This window comes from Condylura cristata, unplaced genomic scaffold (genome assembly GCF_000260355.1).
Source record: "Condylura cristata isolate star-nosed mole 26May11 unplaced genomic scaffold, ConCri1.0 scaffold00008, whole genome shotgun sequence".
NCBI lineage: Eukaryota > Metazoa > Chordata > Mammalia > Eulipotyphla > Talpidae > Condylura > Condylura cristata.
Genome location: NW_004567109.1, coordinates 37,246,287 through 37,272,636, shown reverse-complemented (window position 1 = coordinate 37,272,636; position 26,350 = coordinate 37,246,287). Strand labels below are relative to the sequence as shown.

At 39.4% G+C, this 26,350-nt stretch overlaps 1 protein-coding gene across 1 annotated transcript in view; it reads right to left on the bottom strand.

Moving 5' to 3' along the window:
* ROR1 (receptor tyrosine kinase-like orphan receptor 1) overlaps positions 1–26,350 on the bottom strand; it is a 149,427-nt gene that overhangs the window by 29,708 nt on the left and 93,369 nt on the right. The window contains exons 5-6 of the mRNA XM_012722128.1: positions 3,427–3,554; positions 1,009–1,326 (exon numbers count right to left, since the gene is read on the bottom strand). Coding sequence (XP_012577582.1) covers positions 1,009–1,326; positions 3,427–3,554 — 446 coding nt within the window. The remainder of the gene's footprint in view (positions 1–1,008; positions 1,327–3,426; positions 3,555–26,350) is intronic.

Genomic DNA, 26,350 nt, shown 5'->3' with positions numbered 1-26,350 from the left:
TTCTAAGCATTTCAGATGCAATCAATTATTTCATAATATAGTATTACCTACCAAAGGAAATAAAAAAAAAAACAGTGAGTTTAATTTGATGAATGGCAAACATACAAAGGAACAGTCTTTTGTTTGATGGCGATGAAAGGATAGAGGATGGAGGCAAGTATATATATATATATATATGTATGTATGTATGTATGTATGTAAACTGTGGTATAATACACACCACAAAATTTATCATTAGTACATTTAGTATATTCACAATATTGTGCAATCTTTATCACCACTGACTTCTAGAATGCTTGCATCCTTATCACAAAGGAAACCCCATCCTATTAGGCAATCACTTAATACTGCCCCCCTATGTAACCACTGATTGCTTTTTGTCTGTGAGATTACCTTTCTGGATATTTCATATAAATGGAATCATAGAATAGTGTCTGGCTTTTTTCACTTAAGGTTCCCATAAAGGAAGAAACTAAGCAAAGGATTGTGATGCTTGTGAAAGTTTCTGTACCCTGAGTTGGTAGAAAACACTGTTGAGAAAATCAGAATTTTAAATAAGTATCTGTCTATATCTAAAAAAAATGTTTTCAAGATTCATCCATGTTGTAACAAGTGTCAAGACCTCATTCCTTGTTATAGGTGAGTAATATTTCATCCAGCCATCTACTGATGGACATCTGATTTGTCTCCACCTATTCAGCTATCATAAATAATGCTGTATGAACACATGCATACCAGTTTTTGTTTGGATACTCATTTTCATTACTTTGACTATATACCACATTATGGGGGATGTGGCACTTTTTATGTGTAGTCACTGAGGTACTATCAACTCTATTTTTAAGTTATCTTCTCAAAGGTAGATACTTAGATCTAATTCTACCCCTACGAAATATTTAGCCCACTGGAAGGGAATCTGACTAGCAATATGAATAATTTCACACTTTCACTGTGCTATGGGGGTACTGAGTCCCAAGGCAGCATGGGCAATCAGGGTCTACCACCTACTTTTATTGATGGGATCTGCCATAGGAATTCCAATCCGGATACAGTTTGCAGCTTCTGGGCTTTCTGGCTGGGGGAGATCTTCACAGTTTGGCAACTTCAGCCTCATCAGAATCATGGGATTTGATCTTGCAAATATGTATTCTGTTTGACAGAGGACATTCTCCAGGATTTCACATTCATCACGACACAAGTCACGGGGCTTTGGGATGGATGAGGTTTCGTCACAGTAAGGGAAGGCATAGTGGCACAGGGAAGGAATGGCGAACTGGGAACACTTATCAGATAAGTGACTGGAGGTGCCGATCATGGTGAAGGCAGCTGGAAAACAAACACAATTATTAACTCCCAGGAGCCAAGGTTTATCTGCTCTGGCTATCTGGTCAACAGATATAAGATCTAAGCACACACTGGAAGGGATCACTGTGGTCCAACAGACAAGGCCAAGAGAAGGAGATTCATTTCAGTTGTCTAAGCAGATTACTTTCACTGTGTTGAAAAAAAACTCATTTTGTCTACAAAGTTAAAAAAAAAAAAGGATTAAATTACATATGTACCGTTTCCTAATAAAAAGAATTAGTTAGGTTAAAGCACAATATATTTTTCATTTTTACTACAAAGCAACAAAATGTTGGGTTTCATCCGGTACACCGGTACATTTTATTCATTTGGTGAGGCTTCTAAAGCAGTTGGCAGCTTCAGGGTGGAACTCACTCACATGGCTGAATCTGATCACAGAATGTGTGTATTGCCTCTAAGTGCTATCTGCCTTTGGATGACTTTTTTAATGCCTCTGTTGCTTGACTACTTTCTATTACATCTTCTGAATGTGAGGGGGTTCACTCGAAAATTCTCAAAGAGTACAACTCAGGTGTTTTGGGGTGTATAACAGAATGCAAGTGGTCACTTACCCTAACCTTGACTCTAGTATGGTTCCCAGGACAAAAACAGCACCAGCCTCCCTTCACCTACTTCCATCAACAGGGAGCTTCCCCCTACTAGGCAGTCTCTGAGGTTGTTGGTACACTGTTTCTCAAAATATATTTCTCACAACATTTATTCTGTAGAATATTAAGAGTGCTTGGGAAACTAGTGTTCCACTAACCAAACAAGTTTGGGAAAGGCTGGATAAGCAAGGTTAAGTGGACTTTTTTTTTTACTATAAAACTTTCTAGTAAGCTGATATCCTAGAAAAATTCCAAGACAGGATTATTACAAATGAATTACTAAATATTTACATCAGAAATTCCACTTATTTCTGTGATTACTCAGTGAAAAGTAAGTTAAAATGTCCTTACATGAGCTTACATCTCCTTTAATCAGTCTTACTTAGGTCCTCTGGAATTTCAGAGTCCTTTTCCCTGCTAAAAGCATGGGGGTTTCAGCAAACCGCACCTACATATTCCTATAGTTGCTTCTCTGGATTAAACAAGGTCCCTGGGCTCCTTTTAATTTCTTCAAATTCCTTACAGGACAGTGTCTGGAGCTTCTGTTGTTCTGTGTGCCTGATGTGGGTTTCTTCTTGCCTGTCTTAATACTAGTGTTGCTGGCTAAACTGTAAGACACCTAGTTCATCTGAATTTCAGAGAAGCTTTGGGATGTACATTAAAAAGTTAGCTGTTGTTTATCTGAAGTACAAATGTAACTAGATGTCCAATATTCTTATTTGCTAAATCTGGCAACCTTATTAGAATCTCATACAGACAACTTTAATGGCTTGTAAGGGTACAGAGGCATGTTAACCTCAGTAATGAAGGAAATACAAGACTCCTGTAAGTACCAGAACTAAGACTACAAAAATCAGGCAAGGTAGCCAGTATACCTAATTCACATGTTTTAGAAAGTGCTTTGCCAATAGATTTCCATTAAAAAGATTCCTCCATTTTAGAAAAACAAAGGGTAAAATACAGAAAGCCAGAGCTGTAAGAGACCTATGATCATCTTGTCTAATCACTCCTTTCAGATGAAGAAAGAGCTTTTCAAGGAGAGTCAGAGATTTCCTCAAGGTCACTGTAATGGTAATTCTGGGATTGGTAGTCAGTATTCTAAACTCTAAATTCATTCCGTTTTAGTCTATGTGATGTTTCCAAACAGTAACCTCTGTGAGGGAAGAGACATACTGGCTTACTCATCACACCATATCTTCAGTGCCCAGTCCAGTTTCTGTTAAGTCAAAAGCACTCAATAATATTTATTGAGTGTTTGAATGAATGTGAGATTTCTCAAAGCTTCCTTTTCCTCTTCAATAAATTATTTTAATGTAAATTCCACAGCATAGAGATCCTATCTCATGCTTCTTTATGGTCCTGCTCCCAACCTCTATGCTTACTCTCATCCTATGTCAAGAGAAGAACTCAATAAAACTTTTGGTGAGAAAAACAGCTATTCAAGGTTCAAATAAAATTTCTTATTGTTACCTACCTGTGATCTGATTTTCTATTTCCCCCTGCATGTGCAAAGACTCCATGTAGACTGTGCGGTTGCCAATAAATCTGGCACATGCAATCCCTCTGTATGGTTGGCAGAATCCATCCTCTTCATACTCATCTCTAAGAACAAAACACAGCATTAGCTGATGCAGTACATAGTTGGTTCTGACTGTGTGATGCCCTAAAAAGCCACTAGGGAGCGCAGTCGGGCACAGTTGTCTAAAGACCGGCCTAAAAAATTAGGCTTCTCCTCAGTTCCATATCCTTCACATAAAACATCTGTTGGTCATGTTGGTCAAGTTTCCTTCACCGCTTCCCCTCCTCTGTTCCCCCCGCCTCCCAAATCATCCCGAAGCACAAAATCATCCTTAAATATAGGAGAAAACACTTTTATTTTCGCAGCTGGTGGTGGGCTGAAAGATGATGTAGTAAGAGTAAAGAGGAAATGAGTTGGAAATCTGGGCACAGGTTCTACAGTTTTTTGCTTTGTTTTTAAAGCACAGATTATTTCTACTTCATTTGCAATAAAGGCGTGGGTGCATTATGCACAAGATTCACGCCAACCGATATGTCAACTAGGAGGTTCCATGGGGTGCAGCTGGAAGAAACAAGCAGATAGTTGCTGAAGATCCATCATTTCTATGCTGTAGAAAGAGGGCCAGGACAAATCTCCAACTAGAAAATTTCAAGTTACTAATTCCCAAGAAATCTAGAGAAGATGTCAATAAATATTTTGATTCTCTAAAACAATGATCAATAAAAATAATCCTTTACAAAATTTGCTGCCTTGAAATTTTAACAGTAAAGAGGGGGAGGAACATAGATTTTACCCTAAAGACAAGGGACACTAAGAAGTGATGGGATTACTGACAATGTAGCAAATGGCTGGGGATTAGGGTACAAAATAGAAGGCTTAATTTGAAAGAACAGAGGCTTTAACCTTCCACAGAGCCTTGATAAGCACCAGATACCAGAGTACAGAATATCCAGTTATGTCTTAAAGGGAGGCTGTAGTCAAACAAAAGCTACCTGCCACATATCAGGTTGACTTCCACCCTGCATGCTCCTTTTCCAAGGCTTGATGAAATCCATATATCATCTGAAGAAATGTCATTTCTCTTTACTGGCTACTTCTCGTTACTTCTAAAGTTAAAGTATTTTAGAGCAAAAGTCAGGAGAACAACATTCTCTCCCTGAGTTTATTATTTGAGTGTCCTTAGCTAACTCTGAGTCCTCTGAGCCATATTTTATTGGTCTATAAGATGTAGATAATTGCTCTCTTAATCTTGTAAGTGAAAATCATGAGAAGCCTATCAAATAGAAAAGTTGTTTAAAATGCTACACAAAGGCACATAGATTATTATTAAAGTATTTGCAATCACTAATGAACATGTAAATTTGAAGGCCAATCTATTATATTAAGTATATATTCTGTAAATGAACTGGGGTCAGTGTTATGGCCTTGGATATTCCCGCTTGGAGGCTCAGTGCGTAAGTCCAGAAAGCACAAGATAACAGGAAATTAGGGTGAGGGGATATCTGATGGCATTGGTTACTTGTTTTTAGTTGCTTTTGTTTCCTACGCACTGAAATAGTCATACTGAAGTAGAGATGGGGGAAGTATCTTCAACTTAGAGCTGAAAAAGAGTTTGTATTGCAAAGCTCTTAAAAACTTAACCTTTAAGTACGAGTACAAATGAATATATCATATACCTGACATAAAGACATTGAAATTTTAATGTTGCAAAATCCTGTGAGCACTCCACATGTTTACTTTCATAAATCCTGGAGTAATGTTGAAGCCTTTTTGGCTTAAACTTTACTTGGGTTGTAAAATTAACCCCACTTTTATTGGGTAACTAATACCATAAACCTATGGGGAGAAAGAAGGTTCTCGATGACCTGGCCTTGGATCTTGGAAAATGAAGTACTGAGACCAGAATTGATTCCGGCATTGCCACTCCTGCTATTACAGATGATGCTTTTCTATCCCTAGGCATTAACAGAGTTCTGGATTTTTAAGGTGTCATTCTGAGAACACTCCTTCCGCCCCCACATTAAACTCTCAAGGCCTCAATTTATATCTCTTGGGAGGACAAAACCCTGGAATTACCCCTGAAATAAATCCCTAACCTACTGGGAGTTCCCATATTTTATGTGTGAGGCTTAGGCTAAACTTCTTACCACCTTTCCAGTTCAAGACTCTAAAGAGACTTTTTGAGTATGTTTTTAAAGAGTAAAAGGGAATTCCTTGGCCACATATTTCTTATCAAGGGCTCAGAATTGCAGGTGTATTGAATTTTTGACTGTACCTAGAACTCTGGCCAACCTCCTGGGGACATAGATAAAAACAAAAACAAAGCAAAACAAAACTATGTAATTTCATCCTACCAGGAAGCAGTTCTCAGTACTGGTGGCTTTAAGAATCTCCTTAGAAGTTCTCAGTACCAAACCCAAGGCTCTCTTCAGACCCACTGACTTATATTCTAGGGTGATGCATGTGAGTGGTAAAAACATGGCTGAGAACCATGGCACAGTACCTTTCAAATAAGTATCATCACGCTTACTTTACAGAAGGAGAAACTAGAGTTCATGAGAGTGAAGTAACTGACTCAAACTCACAAAGGCAGAAAGTGGAGGAGTTAGGGTTTAAATTTAAATTTCAAGCTCAAGTTATTAAGTTGTGTTGTTAGATCCATTGCAATATTCTGCTTTTCCATGCAGTTTTTAATTAAATCAACTGGATTATGAATGAGATTGGACAATGAGCTTTTATTCTGTGTAAGAACTGTTATGTTTCATTACATGCAAAGTAAATGTTAAGTTACTTAATGTTAAGGACAACCTTAGAGGGAAGGTGAAGGAGTAATTACACTTTACAAAAAACTGAGTGCCAAAAAGAGTGAAGAACTTGTCCAAACTTACACAACAAGTAGAAGAGCAAGATTTGCTCCAACTTAATGACTGCAACCATGGTATGCAGTTCACCTTTAAATGGTTTTGTTATGGACTTTTTGCACTGCCCACAGGGACTTTCTGCTACGAAGATACCTTAGTGTCTGGTGGGAGGCAAAATAGTTTTCTTTTAAACATGAAGTCATAAATGCCTTTCATCCTTTCCATTTTTTTTCTGCTGACTTTGACGGAAGGTGAAAAAATTCTCCTCCAGCATCAGTCAGTTTTATGCTTTTCTCCTCCTCACACCTCTTTCATCATTGATGTCCTCCATGCTCAGCAAATTAAAAACACAAAGCGGCAGCAAAAAGTGAAAGCGCATTTGCAGTGAGCGTGGCTGAGGCTACATTCTACAGAGAAGAAAAGTAGATTGTAAAAGAGCCAATGGAATTGTGACCATTCCCCACAGTGACTGGCACCAGCATGCACCAGCTACCTCACTGTGGTGTCAAGATGCAGAGGCGTCTTGTGATGGGAACTCATGTTTCCCATAAAGGTAATTTAGTGGACATGTGACCAGACCCTACAACCTCCCCAATTCACTGCCATGTGATTAGATAAAGCAAACACAGTTTGCTCTCTTTGCTCTCTACCTTCAGGGTCTCTTGCTTCTTGAGGGAAGGAGTTCATGGGGGACAGCCAGAAGGTGAGTGATGGTGGCCATCATGGCGACAGCTGGAGTAAGTACCCAAGAACCAAATCAGATCAAGGAAGGGCTGCTGCTGCAAGCTACCCTCGAGGGAATTTTACAGCGACAGTGGAAGTCAGTCACTTCACATTCGTGGGCAAAATTCTCAGATCAGTGAGCAAAGAGAGCACTTGAAAACATGCCTTGTAAATAAATACAGGGCATATAAAAGCCAAGACATAGTTTTTGGGAGCTAGGATAAGGAAAGGAGACAAAAGTATGGGTGGGTGAGGAAAGGGGAATGAAAAGATGCAGAATACCCCTAACAGATGCCAAAAAGGAGTTGCTCCAGCTGGAACTATGTTAGGTCCCCTCAAGATCTCTCTAGTGTTTCTGGGGAGGCTGCAGCCACTTGGATCCCAGGCCCCCGGAGGTGATCCACATGGCATGGCAGATCTCTCCTGACCCGCCCACTGCTCCCCTCAGCAGTGTATTTCATCAGTCTATCTGTTCTGCTCCTCACTCTGTCTCTGGTGGATCCTTTCGCCATCCCTGCTCCTCTGGCCTGTACCCCAGTTCTGTATGCATACATAAATAAATATTAAAACAAACAAACAAAAAAAGATTCCCCTTAATGTTAGTGAGAAAAGTGTACAATGAAGTTTGGAGATTAATTTTCAATACTGTATTAATGCTAATTTCTACATTTGATTCTTTTACTGTACTTATGTAACATGTTAAGAGAGAATATGAGATGAAAGATGTATAGAAATGTTCAGCACTATTTTTTGCAACTTTTCCGAAATTTAAAAATATTTCAAAAAATTAAAGAAAAAAAGTGTTACAGGATGATGGAGAGTGGGCATTTTATTTTGTGCAGGCAGAATAGATGATATGGTAAGAGGGTGTCAGGAAGGACCTCAGTTGACTTCCCTTAATCTTTATAATGACCTGATAAAAATCCCTATCCCTGGGTGACTAAATTCCCATCATTAGCAATTCATGTATTGTTTGAGCCTGGCTTACTTTATATCCACATGCTTCCAGGAGAGATGACCTATTGGATCAGGAAGACCTTAGTATAGATTGATTGTTACTAGCTGCTGTGGGTACTTTCATCTTTATGGAAAGCTATATCACAAGGAAGTTTGGAGGAACAATGAGAGGTGTGCTTGGGAGAGAAGAGCCATCTCTCCTGGCTTGACATGCATGTCCAGGAGTAGCCTGGGGCCAGGTGAGGTGACAGCACAGGCTTATCTGTGTGTGGGGGTTTGGGGGTTGGTAGTCACTAGAAGATGAGATCTCTCTTACCTGGTTCACCCTTCACCTAGTCACAAAGTCATCTTAGAATAAAGACTTAATAATGTCATTTCCTCTATAAAATTCACCATACTTCCCCCACATACTTCACTTTCCTGATTGCAGTACACAAGGCCCCTCACAATCTAATACCTCCCCATTTTCCCAGCCTTGTCCTCTTCCAGTCAAACCTATGAATCTAATGGTACAGCTGCAGTAATAACCCGGCTAGTCTCAAAACAGGGAATGTGCTTTGCCGCTTCATGGTTGCCTGATGTCTACCCACTTTCACAGTCATGAATGCCTTCTCCTCCTTAAGAGTTGCATACTGTTAGCTCCCTCAAGAAAGAAGGTAGCCACCAATACCCTCAACTCCTATGTGATCTTTATCACTTCAGTTTGCACATATGACTTTGTATTAGGTTGATTGACTTTGTATTAGGTTGATCCACTTATTGCCCACCTTGCTACTACTCTAGGCAAGGACCATGTCTGGCTCAGCTTCAAACAGTAGAGCCAGCACAGTGCCCAACTCAGCACACATGTACTGAGCTCAGGAAAGGGTACTGCCGACAGCTATTCACATCTAGAGCTTCAGAGTTAGAAAAAAGGTTTGTTGCCTGACGAGTCAATGGAAATGTAACAGCTGTGGAGTTGTCCCGGGTTAGCCCACTGCCAGGGTCCTTTCTTCTTATCAAAAACACCCTCTGAACTAGAAATTACATTTTTCCAGATCAATGTTACACTACATCATGAGCAGATCTAATAGACATACTCCACTAAACTGATTCTACCTGAAGAGCTAGGCCTTAAAAAGTTCCCCTTTGGGGTAGTAAGACTAACTCAAATAAATGCCTCTCCCCAGAAGGAAGAGAATAGACAAAGAAGTAATTTGCTAATTATAAAAGCTCACTCAAACTAAAGCACTAAAAACAGATGCTCAAACAAAAACTTGTAAACAAGTGTTCTTAGCAAATTCACACAGATAAAGGTAGAAGAAAGCCAAACTTATCAGTAGAAAAACCAACAAAATGCAGAACTATAAGGTGGAATACTACTTAGTCATAAAAAGGAATGAAGTACTAAAACATATTATAACTAAGAAGGATATTAAAAATATTATGCTGGGCCCTCCTTGGTGGTGCAATGGGTTAAAGCAGCACTATGAAGCTAGCCGCAGTCACTGCAGTATGAGTTTGATCCCTGGTCAGGGAGGTGACATGGGATGTGTAACAGACATGGTGTAACAGACTTCTCTTGTCTCCCCTGCTGCTCCCCTCAGCATTGTACTTTGTCAATCTGTCTGTTCCACTCCCTACTCTGTCTCTGGTGAATCCTCTCACCCTACCCCCCTCCCCACACCTCTGGCCTGTATCCCAGTTCTTGTGTGCATAAATAAATAAGTCTTTAAAAGATTAATATGCGGCCCTCCCTGGTGGCGCAGCGGGTTAAAGCACAGCACTGAGAATCCAAAGCCGCTTCCGCATGAGTTCAATTCCCGCCTGCCCCAGAGGTGACCACATGGTGTGGCAGACCTCTCCTGACCCGCCCGCTGCTCCCCTCAGCAGTGTACTTCATCGATCTGCCTGTTCTGTTCCCCGCTCTGTCTCTGGTGAAGCCTTTCACCGCCCCTGAGCCTCTGGCCTGTACCCCAGTTCTGTATGAATAAATAAATAAAAACTAAAAAAAAAAAAAAAAAAGATTAATATGCTAAGTAAAAGAAACCTGGCATGAAAGGTCACATATTATATTATTCAATTTGAAAGAACTATTCAAAATAGGTAAATCCATAGAAATAGAAATCAGGAAGTTGTTTACCAGAACTGGAGAGAAGGAAAAATAAGGTATAACTACTCAGGGGACATGGCATTTTATTCTGTTATAATGAAAATATTTTGTAATTATATTATGTGAATTTCATAGTAAAAACAAACAAATAAACAAACAAACACCAAATATATGCAAGGAATAGGTAGAGGGGCCTTGGAAGAGACTCAGTAGTTGGAATTTCCAGCCCTGGTTCTAGGAAGAGGTTTAAGGGGTAGCTGTGTGAAAAACTGCTTTGGCAATTTATATAGTATCAGTAGGTTACTTTGTCCTGATTCTTCAACTCTTCAACTAGAACTCCAGGAAGAGTAGTTCTCCAAGTCACAGCATGGCAGCCTCATGGAGATGGACTGCAGTGAAAGAAATAATCCAATACATCAGAATTTACCCTAGTAATAAGCCCCTCTCAAGAGCCCCATTTTGAGTCAAGGTGTTGAAATCACATCAAGATGCATTTGTTCAAAACCCTGAATCTTCGTTTGAAGAAAACTAACAGTTCAAAGAGTCAGAGAAGCACAAAATGCAGATTTTCTCAGCTGGAAAGTAATTTCTCTTTATTCAAACAAAAATAACTTGCCAGTGCCTGCTCAAAGGAGTATCATGCTCATAAGTGCATATAGGAAAGTATACCCTTTTAAATCTGTTTATCAGGTAATATATAAGCTGGTCTGGCAAAAGTATAGCTATGGTAGATCACACACATGGTGCTTCCCAGGCCTTAGTAACCATGGTAGGGGTATGAAGCTTCCTGCCTAGGAGATAGGATTAGTCCTTCCGAGATATAGTCAGATGTCTAAAAACTGCAAATCAATTGTCTTTTAATGAAAAAGTGGTTGCATAAAGTTAAGGATCCATAAAGTTAAAGTTAAAGACTGCAGAGTTATTTCAATGTGGATAAAATCTCACAGCACAGAATTTAAGAACAGATTAAAATCTGATGGGATGAAAGTTACTGTCTTTTCAAAAATATGTCCTTCATTTTTCTGGAAAACTTTTAACCTTGAGGAAGCTTTTGCTATCTGCCAACCAGGAAGAGGGGGAATCATTTAACTGCACACATCTTGGAATAGAAGGTTCTTGGAGAAGCTGCATCAAAATTATAGATGGAGATGTGGGAAGAGCTGGTTGGAGTGAAGGCGAGAATGTGAGTATCCTGGAAGGTGAGTGTCCTGGAAGGGGAGCTATTGAAAGTAAGCTGGCTCACTCAGAAGATCACAGGTTAAACATGTGATCACAAAGGTCTCTCACAAAATATGTTTTCTAAATATCAGTCTAAAATGGGCATCAAAGTGGGTAATGTGTTAACATACTTGACCTTTAAGGTCAGCTTTCAAAGTGAGCCAATCCAGGACATCAACCCAGAGGGCCGATGACTCAGAGAAGACCTCAATCTTTAAGGCTGAGAATTCAGCTAACTCAAATATCCCTTCCTCTTATACTGGAATGCCTCTGTGAGCCCAACCAATTAAAAGTGATTGTGTCAAATATCACTTGCTGTTTCCCACACCTGGAAACTGACAACTGTGAACATTTATTTCTTTAGCAAAAGAATCCCTCTTTCTCACACCACTTTTTTGCTTTAAAAATTAAATTAAATTAAGCCCCCCCCACCCAGTCTCGAACCATTAAAACAAACAGATGAATAACATTCTATCATAGTTTCCAGAAAAGTACATAATAGTTACTTGTGTTCAAGTTAGAAACAGGAAGGTATTGGCTTTGCTTCACAGAGATGCCTGGAAATACAAGGGTTGCATTTCGCTTTGGAAAAGGAGTGGGATTACCCAGGCTTATATCTCACAAATGCAATTTGAGAGAAAATTATGCGTGTAATATATTCTATTCCCATTTAAACACACGTTTGAAATGATATGACTGCACTAGCACAATAATTCGTAAGAATAAGGAAGATTCTTAGTTTAAAAAAAAAAAGACTGATTTTTCTCTCTTCTACTTTCTGAGGTTTTGTGGTAGGGTAGCCTCACATCATCTAAGAAGCCTTGGTGTGTTTACACTTCTCCTCCTATGAAGGACCTGCAAGGCCCCTAAACTCAGGTGGGAACTGGGAATAGGAAGATGGGACTTGCAGCCCCCAAGGTCAGCCCCCTCACCCCCACCCCAGTTCTCATTAGAAACCCTTTGGATGTTCTTTGGCAGCTCTCCAAATATCTGCATTCAAAGGACCCCTGACATTTGCCCATTGAGAATAATGGGAGTTTAGAATAATATGAAATTCACACATACCAGTGTGGTCAGATTTTCTACCACAAATGTTACTAGGATTGCTTTGAATTTTTTTTTTTTAAGATTTATTTATTCATAAAGAACTGGGGTACAGGCAAGAGATGCGTAGGGTGAGAGGATTCGCCAGAGACAGAGAGGGGAGCAGAACAGGCAGATTGATGAAGTACACTGCTGAGGGGAGCAGCGGGCAGGTCAGGAGAGGTCTGCCGCGCCATGTGGGTCTCCTCCGGGGCAGGCAGGAATCGAACTCATGCGGAAGTGGCTTTAAGCTTCTCAGTGCAGTGCTTTAACCCGCTGAGCCACCAGGGAGGGCCTGCTTTGAATTTTTTATACTTTGTTTAAAATGCCTTTGGCCATGGAATGAAAAAAAGTTTGTAGAATGAGTAGCAATGGGAATTGAGAGATTTCCTAGGAGGGTTTTAGCTTTCTGCTCAGAAGTGGGGCAAAAAAACAATTCCCAATTGTTGCTTTTCTGTTTAATCTCATCTTTGTTCCCCATGCCTTCTACTAATATCTTTTATGAAAGACTACAAGTTTCCATAAAATGTAATGCTTAATTGCTATCCAACATAGTACTAGAAGGTCTAGTTAGACAAGAGAAAGATATAAAAGGAATCCAAATTGAGAAAGAAGAAATAAAGCTATCATTATAGCTTTATAATGCAGATGATATGCTTAATATTATAGAGAATCATCAAGATTCCATGGAAACACTAATTGAAACAATCAATTTAGCAAAGTGGCAGGGTATTAAAGCAGCACACATAAATCCTATACACAAATAATGAGATAGAAGAGGAAGAAATTAAGTGATCCCATTTATAATTTTACACACTAAAAATTAATACCTACAAATAAACCTAACAAAGGAGAGAAAAGAGCTATATAAGGAAAACTATACAACATTGCTTAAAGAAATAAAGACAAAAGAAATGGAAAAATGCTCCCTGCTCACAGATTAGAAGAATCAATTTTGTCAAAATGTCCAACTTACCCAAAGCAATATACAGATACAACATAATCTCAATAAAAATATCAATGGCATATTTCAAAGAACTGGAACTGAAATTCATATGGAATCACAAAAGACCCCAAATAGCAAAAGCAGTCTTGACAAAGATGAAAGCGAGAAAGGAGATATTACAATTCAGGACCTTAAGCTATATTATAAAGCCATAATAATTAAAACATACTGATAATGGGACAAAACACACAGACTAATTCTAATGGAATAGAATTAGGAGCCCAGAAATAAACCTGCACATATATGGATAGTTTGTTTATGACAAAGCATCCAAAAATATACACAGAAACAAGGATAGGCTTTTCAATAAACGGTATTGGGAAAACTGGACATCTATATGTAAAAGAATGAAGCTAGGCCATGATCCCACACCATACACTAAAATCAAAATGGATCAAAGAATTGAATGTAAAACCTGAAACCATAAAATACATGGAAGAATACATAGCCATCACATTTCATGACCTAAGTTTAGTGATTCCTCTAGGGATTCATCCCCAGCAACAAGAAAAACAAAAGAACATAAACAGCTGGGACTATATCAAATGCAAAAGCTTCTGTATAGCAACAAAAACTGTAACTAAAATGAAAAGACACCTTTCTGAACGGGAGAAAATATCTGCATACATATACCTGACAAATGACTGATATTAAATGACTGATAAACAAAGAGCATATAAGGTCTACATAAACAAAGCCAATAACCCAATCAAAAAATGGGCAACAGAACTAAATGGACACTTCTTCAAATAAGACATTCAAATGGGACCAGCAGGCACATGAAAAGTGTACACAATCACTTATTATAGAAATGCAAATCAAAACTAAAATGGATCTGTCATTGGGCCCAGTAATTCCTAGGCATTTATCAAAAATACACATACAACACACACACACACACACACATACACACAATGAAATACTAGTCAGTGATAAAAAAAAAAAAACTCATGCCATTTGCAGAAACATAGATATAGCTTGAAGGGATAATACTTCAATAAGCCATTAGGAGAAAGACAGATACCAGACAGTGTCACCAATATATGTAAATAAAGTACCTAAATTAATAGTCAGATAAAGACAAGCTTAAAAACTAACCCTGATAGTAGGCCACAGAACTGAAGCACCAAGGGGAAGGATGGGCAAGAATGAAGAGTGAAGAAATCACAATGGATTATGGTGGTGGAATATGGGTGAATGGGCTGTGGGTGTATAATAGTGGAAATATGGGATGGGGTATCCCAATATTACTTCAATTAAAAATAAATAAATTAAAAAAATAAAACTAAAAAAGCATTGGTGAGTTTAATGCCTCCCCTAAACCCGAACTCAAAATACAATAAAATACATGTTAAGCATAGACTCTTACACATTCAAAAAAATGTATTCAAGACAGAAATTCATATTAAAACAAGGATTGATTTGTGACATACTGAATGAGAACATTGTAACTGGACAAGTGATAGAAAAAGAACCTCTAGGATAGAGTTATGAATCCCATGAGTTCTTTCAGGAGAAATGAGGAGTAGGGGTTAGTTTGGGAGGGCTTTAATTAGGATGGGAAAGTTCAGAACAGAAAAAGAGGAGGCCTTGTGGACTCAGTGTTCATTCCAGTGACGTAATCTGTTCACCATACTTTACAGTCTAGTGGGAAAGAAAACGTTAAGTGTGATAATCTCTGTTCCCCCTTCTCTTCATTTCCCACCTCTGTACCCATTCCTCATTATTTTCAACCAACAAATTTATGTAGCATTGCACTGAGAATAAAAGGAGCATCTAACTGAGGTTGGGGAAATTTCTGGAGGAGAAATTCAATAGCTCATGGGTTAAACTGTAGGTTAGCCAAGGTAATTGATGTCAGAAGCAGAGTGAGATTTAATGGGACTTCTGGGGTAATGGTCCAAGGTGAAATCTTTTTTTTTTTTAAAGATTTATTTATTTATGCATACAGAACTTGGGTACAGGCCAGAGATGCAGGGGTGGTGAGAGGCTTCACCAGAGACAGTGGAGAGCAGAACAGGCAGACTGTAGAAGTACACTGCTGAGGGGAGCAGTGGGTGGGTCAGGAGAGGTCTGCCTGGCCATGTGGGTCACCTCCAGGGCAGGCGGGGATCGAACTAATGCGGAAGTGGCTTTAGCTTCTTAGTGCTGTGCTTTAACCCACTGTGCCACCAGGGAGGGCCCCCAAGGTGAAATCTTAACTTGGGATCTCTAGGGGAGTAAAGAGGTGCACCATCCCATTATGTTCTCTAAGGATACAAATCTGGTTTTTATATTCCTCTAACACATTAAAAAAAAGTTTTAAATTATTTACTTTAAAATTATAACAAAAAAGAGAGGGAAGTGGACTTTATAAAGAAAGTGATATGATGAATGACTAGGCCAATGATGACACTATAGATCCATGGCAGGAGATCAAGGCCTAAGACATAAGGTTTGGCTTAAAAAGATAGCAGCAGATAGCGGCTTAAACCTCTTTCATGGTTTGTGATAAACCCATAAAGAAGAGAATATCTAGTGGTTTAAATGAAGAGAGCGCAATCTACGTCAAGTGGCAGAGAATGGTAAGGGCTGGCTGGCTTTGGTGTAGAAGGGGACTTTGAACTCAGGATAGGCATTATGCCTTGTGACTGTCCTCTGGACTTGCTCTCTCCCTTTCAGGGAGTCATCCCGTGGAATGGGACTCTGTCTAACCCTCTCTATATAAAAGAAAGAAGAGTTGACTTGACCAAGTTGACTAAGTAGTTACACAGGCAAAATAAGTGTAAATCTTTAAAGACTCATAGAATGGGGCTTAATCCTGACAGCTGCCTTCTACTTGTATGTGATCTTGGGCTAGGTATGCAACTTCTTTGAGTCTTAGTGTCATCTGTAAAACTAGTATATTAAATAAGAGAGTGTAAATAAACTATTCACTCATGGTAATTGCTTATGAAATATAAAGCCCCATTCATTTTTTTATTTATTGTAGAAATATGTACTGGAACTGCCTACTACAGGACACTATTCTAGACACTGGAGGAAACAAATGTCCCCACCTTTGTCGAGTTTACATTAGCTTAGATTTCTAGTTGATTCTACCATCTTTTTTTTAAAATAATTTGTGTTTTACAGTTCCTTCTCATTGTACACATATTACTCAAGTGTAAAGAAGGCACTTGTGTGAACTCTATAGACATGTTAGGAATAGAAATAGGTATGGTGTAGAAAGCCCAAAAGACTATGACCAACAGTTTAGTCTCTAAGAAATTTGTTTAGGGCCCTCTCTGGTGGTACAACACACTAAAGCATAACAGGTTAAAGGGCAGCTCTATGGAGCTCTCCGCAGCCACTGCAGCACCATATTCGTTTCCGGCCAGGAAGCTGACCCACATGGTGTGGCTGCCTCCCCTGTCCCACCTGCTGTTCCCCTCAGTAGTGTATTTCAATAGATCTTCCTGTTCTGCTCCCCACTCTATCTCTGGTGAATCTTCTCACACCCCCTCCCAACTATGATCTGTACCCCAGCTCTTGTACACATAAATAAATACATCTTTAAAAAAAAAAAAAAGGAGAAGTTTGCTTCAACCTCCACTTCTACCTCTACTTCATTTGCCCCACATGTTATCAAGATTTTACTTTGTGCTCAGTGGTATTCTCAGCTTTGAAATAGATTAAAAATCAAATGACCAATGATTTTTACCTATGAATATTACTTATAATCATGCCTAAGTATTTACAAAAGTACTATGTTCCTCCAAACTAGAAAACAGCCAAAACAAAGGTAGACACAGGAAGGTTGTTTTCTGTGTATCTCCCTGTGCCAAAACCCCCCCCCCCAAGGCACTACTATTATCGGCATCTTATATTTAAATAAACAGATTCAAGTTAAGTCTTTTGTTCCAAACCTTAGGCCTCACTCTAAATTTCCTATTGTTTTTACTTTAAGGAATACTATAAAGTTAGTAAAAATATGTACAGGTATGATTAGTGAAAATGAGGCAACACTATGCATAGGGGAAGGCTGCTATGTGAAAAGTTATATGTACATAGAGAAAGAGGTTATATAGAAAAAGTTGGCTTTGGTTTTATTGTACCATATGTCCTTTAAATTGTCCCAGTGCTTAACAATGATACAATAGTTAGATTAACATACTGAGAAATCAGGGTCAAGAAAACATGCTAGATTGTGTTGTATATAGTCCAGACTCACCAAAGGGGAATAAGAAGTAGTTGGAGAAGATTTTCTGGAAGATAAAAATGAGTGACAGAGGTAAGGGAGAGATCTAAAGCCAGAGAGGGATAAACAGATAGCCCCTCCTAGTCTGGCTTGATACAGGGTCTCTTTATCCAGCAAGGATAGTTCCCATCTCCTAGATAATGACAAGGAAAATACTAGCCAAGTTAAGTTTCAAGTTTCTCTAGGATATTACCTAACAAGCAGGAAGCTGGGACTGATCTTGGCATTGCTGAGTGGAAAAGTCACTGGGCAGGAAATCAGAAGGCCAGAGTCCTTGGTCCTGATTTGAGTGCCAACAAACTTTATTTCCATATCAACTTGCATAGGTCACTTAGCCTCATTTGTCTTCAATAACTCCATCTGTATTATTCAGTACTGAACTGTGATAGGTTCTTCCTAATTCTAACCTTTCTTCCACGTCCCATCAAGACCTAATTGGTCTCTATACCTCCATTCCTGATCCTGTATGTCAATGTTTCATGCTGGTGTAGAATGAAGTAAGAGGTAGATGGGAAAAATGTCTTGCTTACAATGTCAGTGACAGCCCATTGCAGAGAGTCCACTCGTGACAATTCTAACACATTAACCGAGATCACAAGCCCTCCATGACCATCCCTATCCACCTTTTTAGCCTTGCATCCCACCATTGTCCACCTTGGACTTCAGACCAGAGTTTTCGGAATAGCTTGTAGTTTCTGAACACACCACATTGCTACAGAAATTTGTGCCCTGACTATTTGTGTTCCAAAGAATCTTTTCTCCCCTTTCGTCACCTGGCTATGTGACATATGTTTTCTTCATTCTTTCAGTTCCTGTTCAGTCTCATTTCCTTTAAGATGCTCCCCTGAAACCCCCAGATTAGTCCCCCAGATTAGCTTAGAAGACAAGCTCTTGTCAGTCTCCTGCACTATATTATACTATTTGTTGATATGTCTGTTTCTTTTTTAAAAAGATTTATTTCTTGATGCAGACAAGAACTGGGGTGTCTCTTTTCCAGATAGAAGGTTTCATTCCTACAGTGTAGCAGTTTTGATTTTTCTCCCCAAATATTTTAAGGGTTTGCACTCTGCTTCCTACTTATGGTGGCACTGATTTCCTGTAGACTCCAATATCACCAGTCTTCAGCAAATCCTCATTTGAATACAGTCTTGAAGGTGGTCTGAAGCAGAGTTCAGCCCTATTTCTGAAGTGCATTTAGCCAGCTTCTCATGAGTCTGTATACTCACCACTCTGCAAACCCCCTAATTTCTCTAACCGGAAACAAAAAAGCTTCGTAGTCCTGGGGGTCCAGGTTGCTGCTACATTGGTCTTGCAGTACAGACTGTATCTGCTTCCATGAGGGCATTATTTTAAGCATTACTAAACACCCCCAACTTATCAACTCCTGGCTTTGTAGTCATTTCCAGTTGGAATGTCTTTAGGCTGAAAAAAGACAGGTTTGTGAAAAGGCATAAACATCTTTGGTGAGAGGTGACGTATGTTTTCTTCTAGTGGAAGCAAGGCACTCCTGCAGATTCTGCAGCTTTTGGACACTGCATAAAATACATGTCTTAGGTAATTAATCTCCTGGCAGGCTTTGAGTGAAGCAATTACTCCATGTTTTTCTTTTGTCATTGTCTGAAAGTGTAACAGTGCATCTATCTCCTTTCTTCGTGTCTGGAAAGCCAAAGACTGCCTAGGAACCTCTGCAGTAAACATGTAAAAAAACATTTAGTGTTCACACGTTTGATTTAAATATTGACAATTTTTTTTCATTAGAACATTAAACCTGTAGCTTTCTTCATCTGAAATGCTTTCCAGGAGAGCAACTTCTCTGGTAGAATGACTCCCAGTAACTCAATACAAACTTTGCAAGTGGGAGATCCAGGGAACCTGGTCGTCTATTGTGCACACATTCTGTGGTGAGGCAGCTGTAACTGGTTATGAACCAGTGCTGGAAATAGTATTTGGAGCTTTCTTGGCAGATTTCTTATGTCGTTATTCAATATGAACTGTAAATCATATGCTCGTAGTTATGAAAATGTCAGGAAACACCTAGTGTTCATGCTTTGTTTTTGACAAAGTTATTTTGGAGCAGTGTTGGAAAGCAGAGGCATCCACATTTGAGATGTAGGAGAAAAGAACACCCCTCCCTACAAGCAATTTTTGAGAAGTCGGTAATTTGGTCCTGTGTGACAAGAGCTCAGCTAGTAACTGACGGACAAACATTTCACAGCCTTGATTAGTCCAGTGTGTGTGTCAGGGCTACCAGAGGTCTGGAAGGAAATGCAAGAAACTTGCTCACTTCTTGCTCAGTTTGGATCAAGTGAGCTTCAGATCAGGGCCAGCACACTGTTTAACTCTGACTCCTGCCACAGTGAACAATTCCTCAGGGACAGGAGTAGGACTAAAAAAGGGCCTAGAGAGATGGGAGAGCGCAGAAAATGAAGTCAGGGGATTGGCAGAGAGTAGGAGAGGGAGGGAAAAAAAGAGGAGAAGCAGAAAGTGCTAAATGAGCTAGTCATCTACTTTTTAGGCATTTGGGTTGTTTCCATAGTTTACCTATTGTGAATAGTGCTACAATAAACATAGAAGTGCAGGTACTCTTTTGCATTAATGTTTTTGTGTTCTTTGGTAAATACCCAAGAAGATGTGGTGTATACTCACAATGGAATATCACTCAGCAATCAAAATGGATAAACTCATGCCATCTGCAGCAACATGGATGGAGCTAGAAGGGATCATGCCTTCTAGCATGCTAATCAGTGAAATTAGCCAGAAAGGAAAAGAAAAAATACTGGATAGTTCCTTTATAGGAGGAATGTAGAGGACTCAAATAAGGGATGGGGGCAGGGGAGTAATTATAACAAAGTAAAAATCAAAGTCAACAGATAAATATAAACCAGAGACATCCCTGGGTGGGGGGAGGAGAAAACTGGATCAAAACAGGGTGGGAAAAACAGTTCATCAGAAAACATTTGTCTATAGGTGTCAGACATTGTGTCGAAGGCAGAGTTCCTGCCTTAGAGGAGTTTGCATTCTCAAGGTAGCTAGTGCATAGCTCTGAAGGATGGACAGAGTCATCAGTACGCGAGTCAATGGCTATCAAATGGTGAACAGAGGAGAAGCATTTGAATTAAGATAATAAAGGAGTGGTCCTCAGAAATGGCTGAAGAAAATCAGGAAATGCCACTGCTTAGAAAGCTGATCAGAGGGTTTGATGGGAAAAGGCCAACTAATTCCTTCTCTGTTTTCCCATTTCCAAATTATATCTTCAATTAAAACTTCACGTGGTTAAATTGAATCAATGGTTCTCTATTACTTGCAAGATGTGGAGCACATCTCGCTAGACATTTTCTCTGCTATTTTGACAAAAAAAGAGTCGGGTAAATAATTCCTGCCTGGAGTCAGCGTAGTGCAGACTTGGAGAAGCCCTGAGAAGCAGCATACATTGAGCTTCATTGGTTCCTATATTCAACTGGCATTAATTAATTCACAGCAGATGGTAAATCCATATCCCAAAGTAATAGGGAACCACTGACTCAGTTTAACCAGATGGAGCTTTAATTGGAAATATGATTTGGTGATGTGAAAATGGAGAAAAAGAACTACTGGGCTTGGTATGTCAGATTATTACAGCAAATAGTGTCCAGGAAGTTCATAGTTTTAAGATAGAAACCAGGCTAACAGAGGTGAAATGTTACTATCTGGTGAGGGCTGCCTCCAGGGGACAGTGCCAGAAGGAAGTGGCAGTAAAGAATGCAGTGCTTATTGTAAAGATAGCAAGTATTTATCTAGGTGCCAGAATTCAGAACTGTACTAAGGGTGGGGTAGGGAAATACTGTGCTCTTGTGCAGCCAATACGAGGTGTTGGGTGTTTGGAGAATTTAAAAACAATAATGAAGTCAACTGCTTTTATTACCATGATGTGCCTATAATTCAATGATGTCATATAATGTTCTCCTTCCTGCCAGGATAGATGGTTCCACTGCCCTGAAATTGGTATGTCACTGCTGGGGCCGCAATAGTGAAAGAAACATCCTCTAATCTCTGCCTTGTGGGGCTGGCATTCCAGTGAGGGGTGAGGGTGGAGGGACAGCAGTGGTGACTCTTCCTTTCCAACTTGAGGTTTTAGATAACTTTGCTGTATGTTTTTAGCTTTCAGCATTTTTGCTGTATAACTAAATGGTCATCAGGCAATTCTGCAGTAAAAGACAAAATAACTGTTTCAACATATGCAACACTCCTACTTTGCATTATGTGAGTCTTATAAGGCTCTCAATGTGTCTCTAAAGTGATGAGCAGCTAAGGCACTCTTAAAATAACAGATAACAGACTCCATTTATTGACTTACATATGATGATAAAACTTATTAGAAGTGTGAAATGTGAGGGTATAAAGCCAGATGACATATTATGCAGGCAAATGTAAACATATCAATTTGCAAATCTTTTTAGTGAGCACAGTCATCCTCTCACCCATCAAAACCAAGTTTACCAAACTATAGCAACTATCAAAGAGTCAGCATAAATTACAACCATCTTTGACAGCATTAATTATCAGTTCTTTAGTTAATCTAGAAACAAATTTATCACATACTCTTAGAAGCTGTAGATGAAAGAAGAATCAGTCTTTTACTTTGCGTAGCTTTATATTTTTTCTGCCAAAATTTCCTTATTATCAATTAGGTATGCTGTGGAAATGTTTGTAGTGAACTGTTTAAGACAAAGAATTTCTGCTGAACTTACTGGATACCTCACCTTTAATAGAACTGTGCTTACTAGCTGGCCACTGATTTATGCAGTCAGAGACCATAGCTATACATCCCCAGGTCCTTTATTCTAGCCAAAGTGATGTGGGAAGAAGTAAAGAGAAAGTGGGGGAGAAGGGAGGGAGGACAAGGGAGTTAGGGGAAGAAGAATAAGACGACTATGTCTTTAGGAAAGAAAAGAAAGGGACTGCTCCTGACTAGAGTGTGGTCATGAGGATACTGTCCTAGCTGACATCTATGCCGCCTGAGGCTGGTAGAGGGATAAAATAGACTGAGGCTCAGGGTGAGCATGGGACGGGAAACAGGTAGCCTTTGGCTCTGAGCGGTCTGCTTTGGATTTGAGAGTAATCAATATATATCTTGTGTAAGTCACTTATATTTAGCTGTCTCTAACTATTTATTATTATTTATCTGTCTATTTATCCAATCCATCCATCCATTCATGTACTGAATATGCTTAGATGTTTCCTGATTAATACTGAAAGATAAGCTATGGACAAATAAAAGAAATAGTTTGCCCAATGATAACTATATGCAGAAAAACAATGAGCGCTGGGTGGGTACTTATGGGGGGAGGCTGTGCTACCATATAGGACCATTTGTTAGACCTAAATGGTCCAATATGGTAGCCACCTGCACCCAGTTTTCAGCACATGAATGTAACTAGTCCAAACTAAGATGAAGTGGTAGATGTAAAATATATTATGGAGTTCAGGCTTAGTGCCAACAAAAAAGTAATGCAGTTCATTAATATTCTCACATTGATTACATGTTGAAATAATATCTTAGATCTGTTGGGTTAAATAAAATGTATTGCTGAAATTAATTTCACCTGCTTTTACTTTTTAAAATGTGCCTCTTAGCAAATTTTAAATTACATATGTGGTTTGAATTTGTGGCACAGCCCATACGACATTTCTACCGGATGATGCTGCAATCCATCCCCTGCTCCATACTGCTTCTACCGTGTCATTGAAATCTCAGGCCCCCCAAACTCTAGTCCATCCATAGGTTCATGGGAGAAGGCTCTGCTCTCTGGTAGTAGAGTATAAAAAGAACTGTCATGAACCATCATGTAGACTTGTTAAACACCCAGGAAAGGGTGCCCTCTGGCCAGAGCACAGCACTGCTTCTTGAACAACAGCTGAGAAACTCCAAGTACTGCCTTTCAAAAGAAAACACCTTTTCCCCTTTGAGTGGCCATACTGCTCAAACTTCCCCCTGGAAGAGTTTGCCTTTATAGTTTATTTGTCTAGAATGCCCTTGTTAAAGAAAAGTGGCTTTAAAGAAACAAAGCCACATGTTCAAGAGCAAGGGTCCTGTAATCTTATGAACCAGGGTTTTGCACCTAGCTCTGGCCCATCCCTGGCTGTGTGGTCCTGAATCATTACCAAGCTGTTTCAGGCTTCAGGTGCTCATTTCCAAAGCCATGATATTATTATCCACACCTCACACTACAGATTCACCTTTAACAAACTGTAATGGATAGAAGCCAACTCTTAGACTATAGACCCCAGGTCCAGACAATCCCTTTAAGAAGCTGTTCAGAATCAGAAGGAATGATTAAAATAAAACAAATAACTCTGGGGTGGGGTTGGGGGCACAGAGTATGAATCACTCTTGCTTCACGACTTCATGGAAAAAAATCTGCCAGTGGGGCAGGGACTGGAAAAGGCAGTAAAAGGGTAGTCACATTCCCACCAAGTACACATAATAAATGTCAAAATTCCTGTCATGCACACACAGCATTCTACCTGGAGGCTAAGATGTTAGGACTTTGTGTGAAAAAAAAAAAAAAAAAAAAAAAAAAAAAAAAAAAAAAAAAAAAAAACCTAATTGAAATGGTTTTTCAAGGAGGAAAAGAAGGCAACTTGGTTGTGACCTCACTGAAATGTCCTTTATGTCCTTTTCACGTCGGCCCTCAGGTCACACCTGCCAGAAGAGGCCTGTCAAGGTGGTGAGCTAATATACGATGAAGTGTTTCATTAGCACTGTCAAACCAGGACAACTCTTTGGGTCCAAATGCTGCACCTTCACATGTTACTGAGACATAAATCTTATCTTTTCATAGCTGGGAACAGCTGAAATACCAACAGCCTCCATCCATGATTCCCAGAAGAGAGTAAGAGTTTTGCGTGCATGGTCTCCCTTCACCTTCACCACAACACTGGGAGCTTGGTGCTGATCATAAAAATTCACCGAGGTTCATCTCATTGTTCCCCTGATCTGGTGAGCATCAGATTGAGGGTTATAATCACTTCCATTAGTCAGTCTACTATGCTGTTAAAAGTGCAGAAAAGCTTAAAAGGAAAAAAAAGCAGGAGGGATGAGATGAAAAAAAAAAGTGCAGAAAAGTTAGGCACATCAAGTTTACATTTATTTTGAAATAGTAAGGACTTATAAAATGGGCAGAATTTTAGGGCTGCCCTGGTGACACAGGGGTTAAAGTCAGTGCTATCAAGTTATCAGCAGCCACTGCAGGATGAGTTCCATCCCCGGCTAGGGAGCACCTACAGGGCACAGCAGACCTCTCCTATCTCACCTGCTTTTCCGTTAGCTGCTCCTCATTCTGTCTCTCTTCAATCCTCTCATCTCTGCCTTCTTACCTCTGGCTTATAATCCAGTTCTAGTATGCATAAATAAAAAATAAATCTGTTTTAAAAATGGGCAGAACTTTAGCTAGAATGTTTTAACTATTTTTATAGAGACCAAGTGCTAGCAAACTGACCTCCCTGGTTTGAAGTAGAACATGAACATGCTTGTGATGGAGAATGCCCTGAAAAGTCATGTCTTCAGGAGAACCAAAGGGTGTTGTGGAAAGCATGAGAGGAAGGAAGCTGCTTTAAAGGAAGGTAACAATGGGGGCACTTTATTAAACCTCTCTAAGGTTCACTTTGCTTATGAATGAAATGGAAGACTCATTTCTCTGTACTGCCTATATCACTAGATTTTTGTATGTTAATGTTATGAAAGTGCTTTTGTGCTATGAAACCCCACATGGAACACACCAGGCTGGGCAGTAGATGAAGTAGATGATTTGGTGTGAGACAAGAGTAAAGAGTGATGAAATATGGTCCCTTTCTGTAAGTCTGAGTAATTTTGGAAAATGTGAATTTTGTCATTTATTTTTTCCCTCATTGACTTAAGGAAAGAAAATTATCCTTTTGTAAGCCTAAAACTAAAATGAAATTGAATTTAAAAATTGCCGGCAAAATGGGTTCCTGCTTACAAATCATTTTTCTTATGTCACCTGATTCTCAAAAAAACCCTCTGAGGCAGATATTTTAAAGATGAGGAGATGAAGTTGAAGAGATCAAGTAGCTTCTAATTGATCACTTGACTACTCATTGTCAGTGTAGGGACACAAAGCCAGGCCTGCTGATGTCCAATCTAGTATTTCTTCTTCATCCTGTTTCCTCTAAGCCACGCCTCTATTCTGATACCATTTTACTCCCTGCCAAACATTTTTAACAGAATATAATTTAACATCATTGATTAATTACTGGTTTCTACACTGATCAGGTGTTTGTTGAGGAGTATATTGACTTTCTAGCACTGACCTATCTCTCAGAAGGTTTGAAAGACTCTGCCTCAGGGAGCAGGTAGTTCTTGTAGATGTCAAATGTTGGAACAATTAGAACGTGTGAGAATCACTTAGCAGAGGATCTAAGTGTAATAGAGCTGGTAGAAGAAAAATGTCACTAGAGGCTTTGGGTGAGGGAAAACCTGGAGGAGGTAAGCTTAAGTTTCCTCTCAAAGTTATGGCAGAGTGGATGTCAGAGACCAGACTCTGGGTCCCAGTCAAATATTCTTTATGCTACAAAGACTGGTAACAAAGAGAAGGGTTGATTATACATTTAAATTTCCATCTTACCTTACCCACACACTCTCACTTATGTTTATTTGGTTGTGGACATAAACCATGGTAAAAGGTTGGTTCATGTATTTCTCAAAATAACAGTATCAGTAA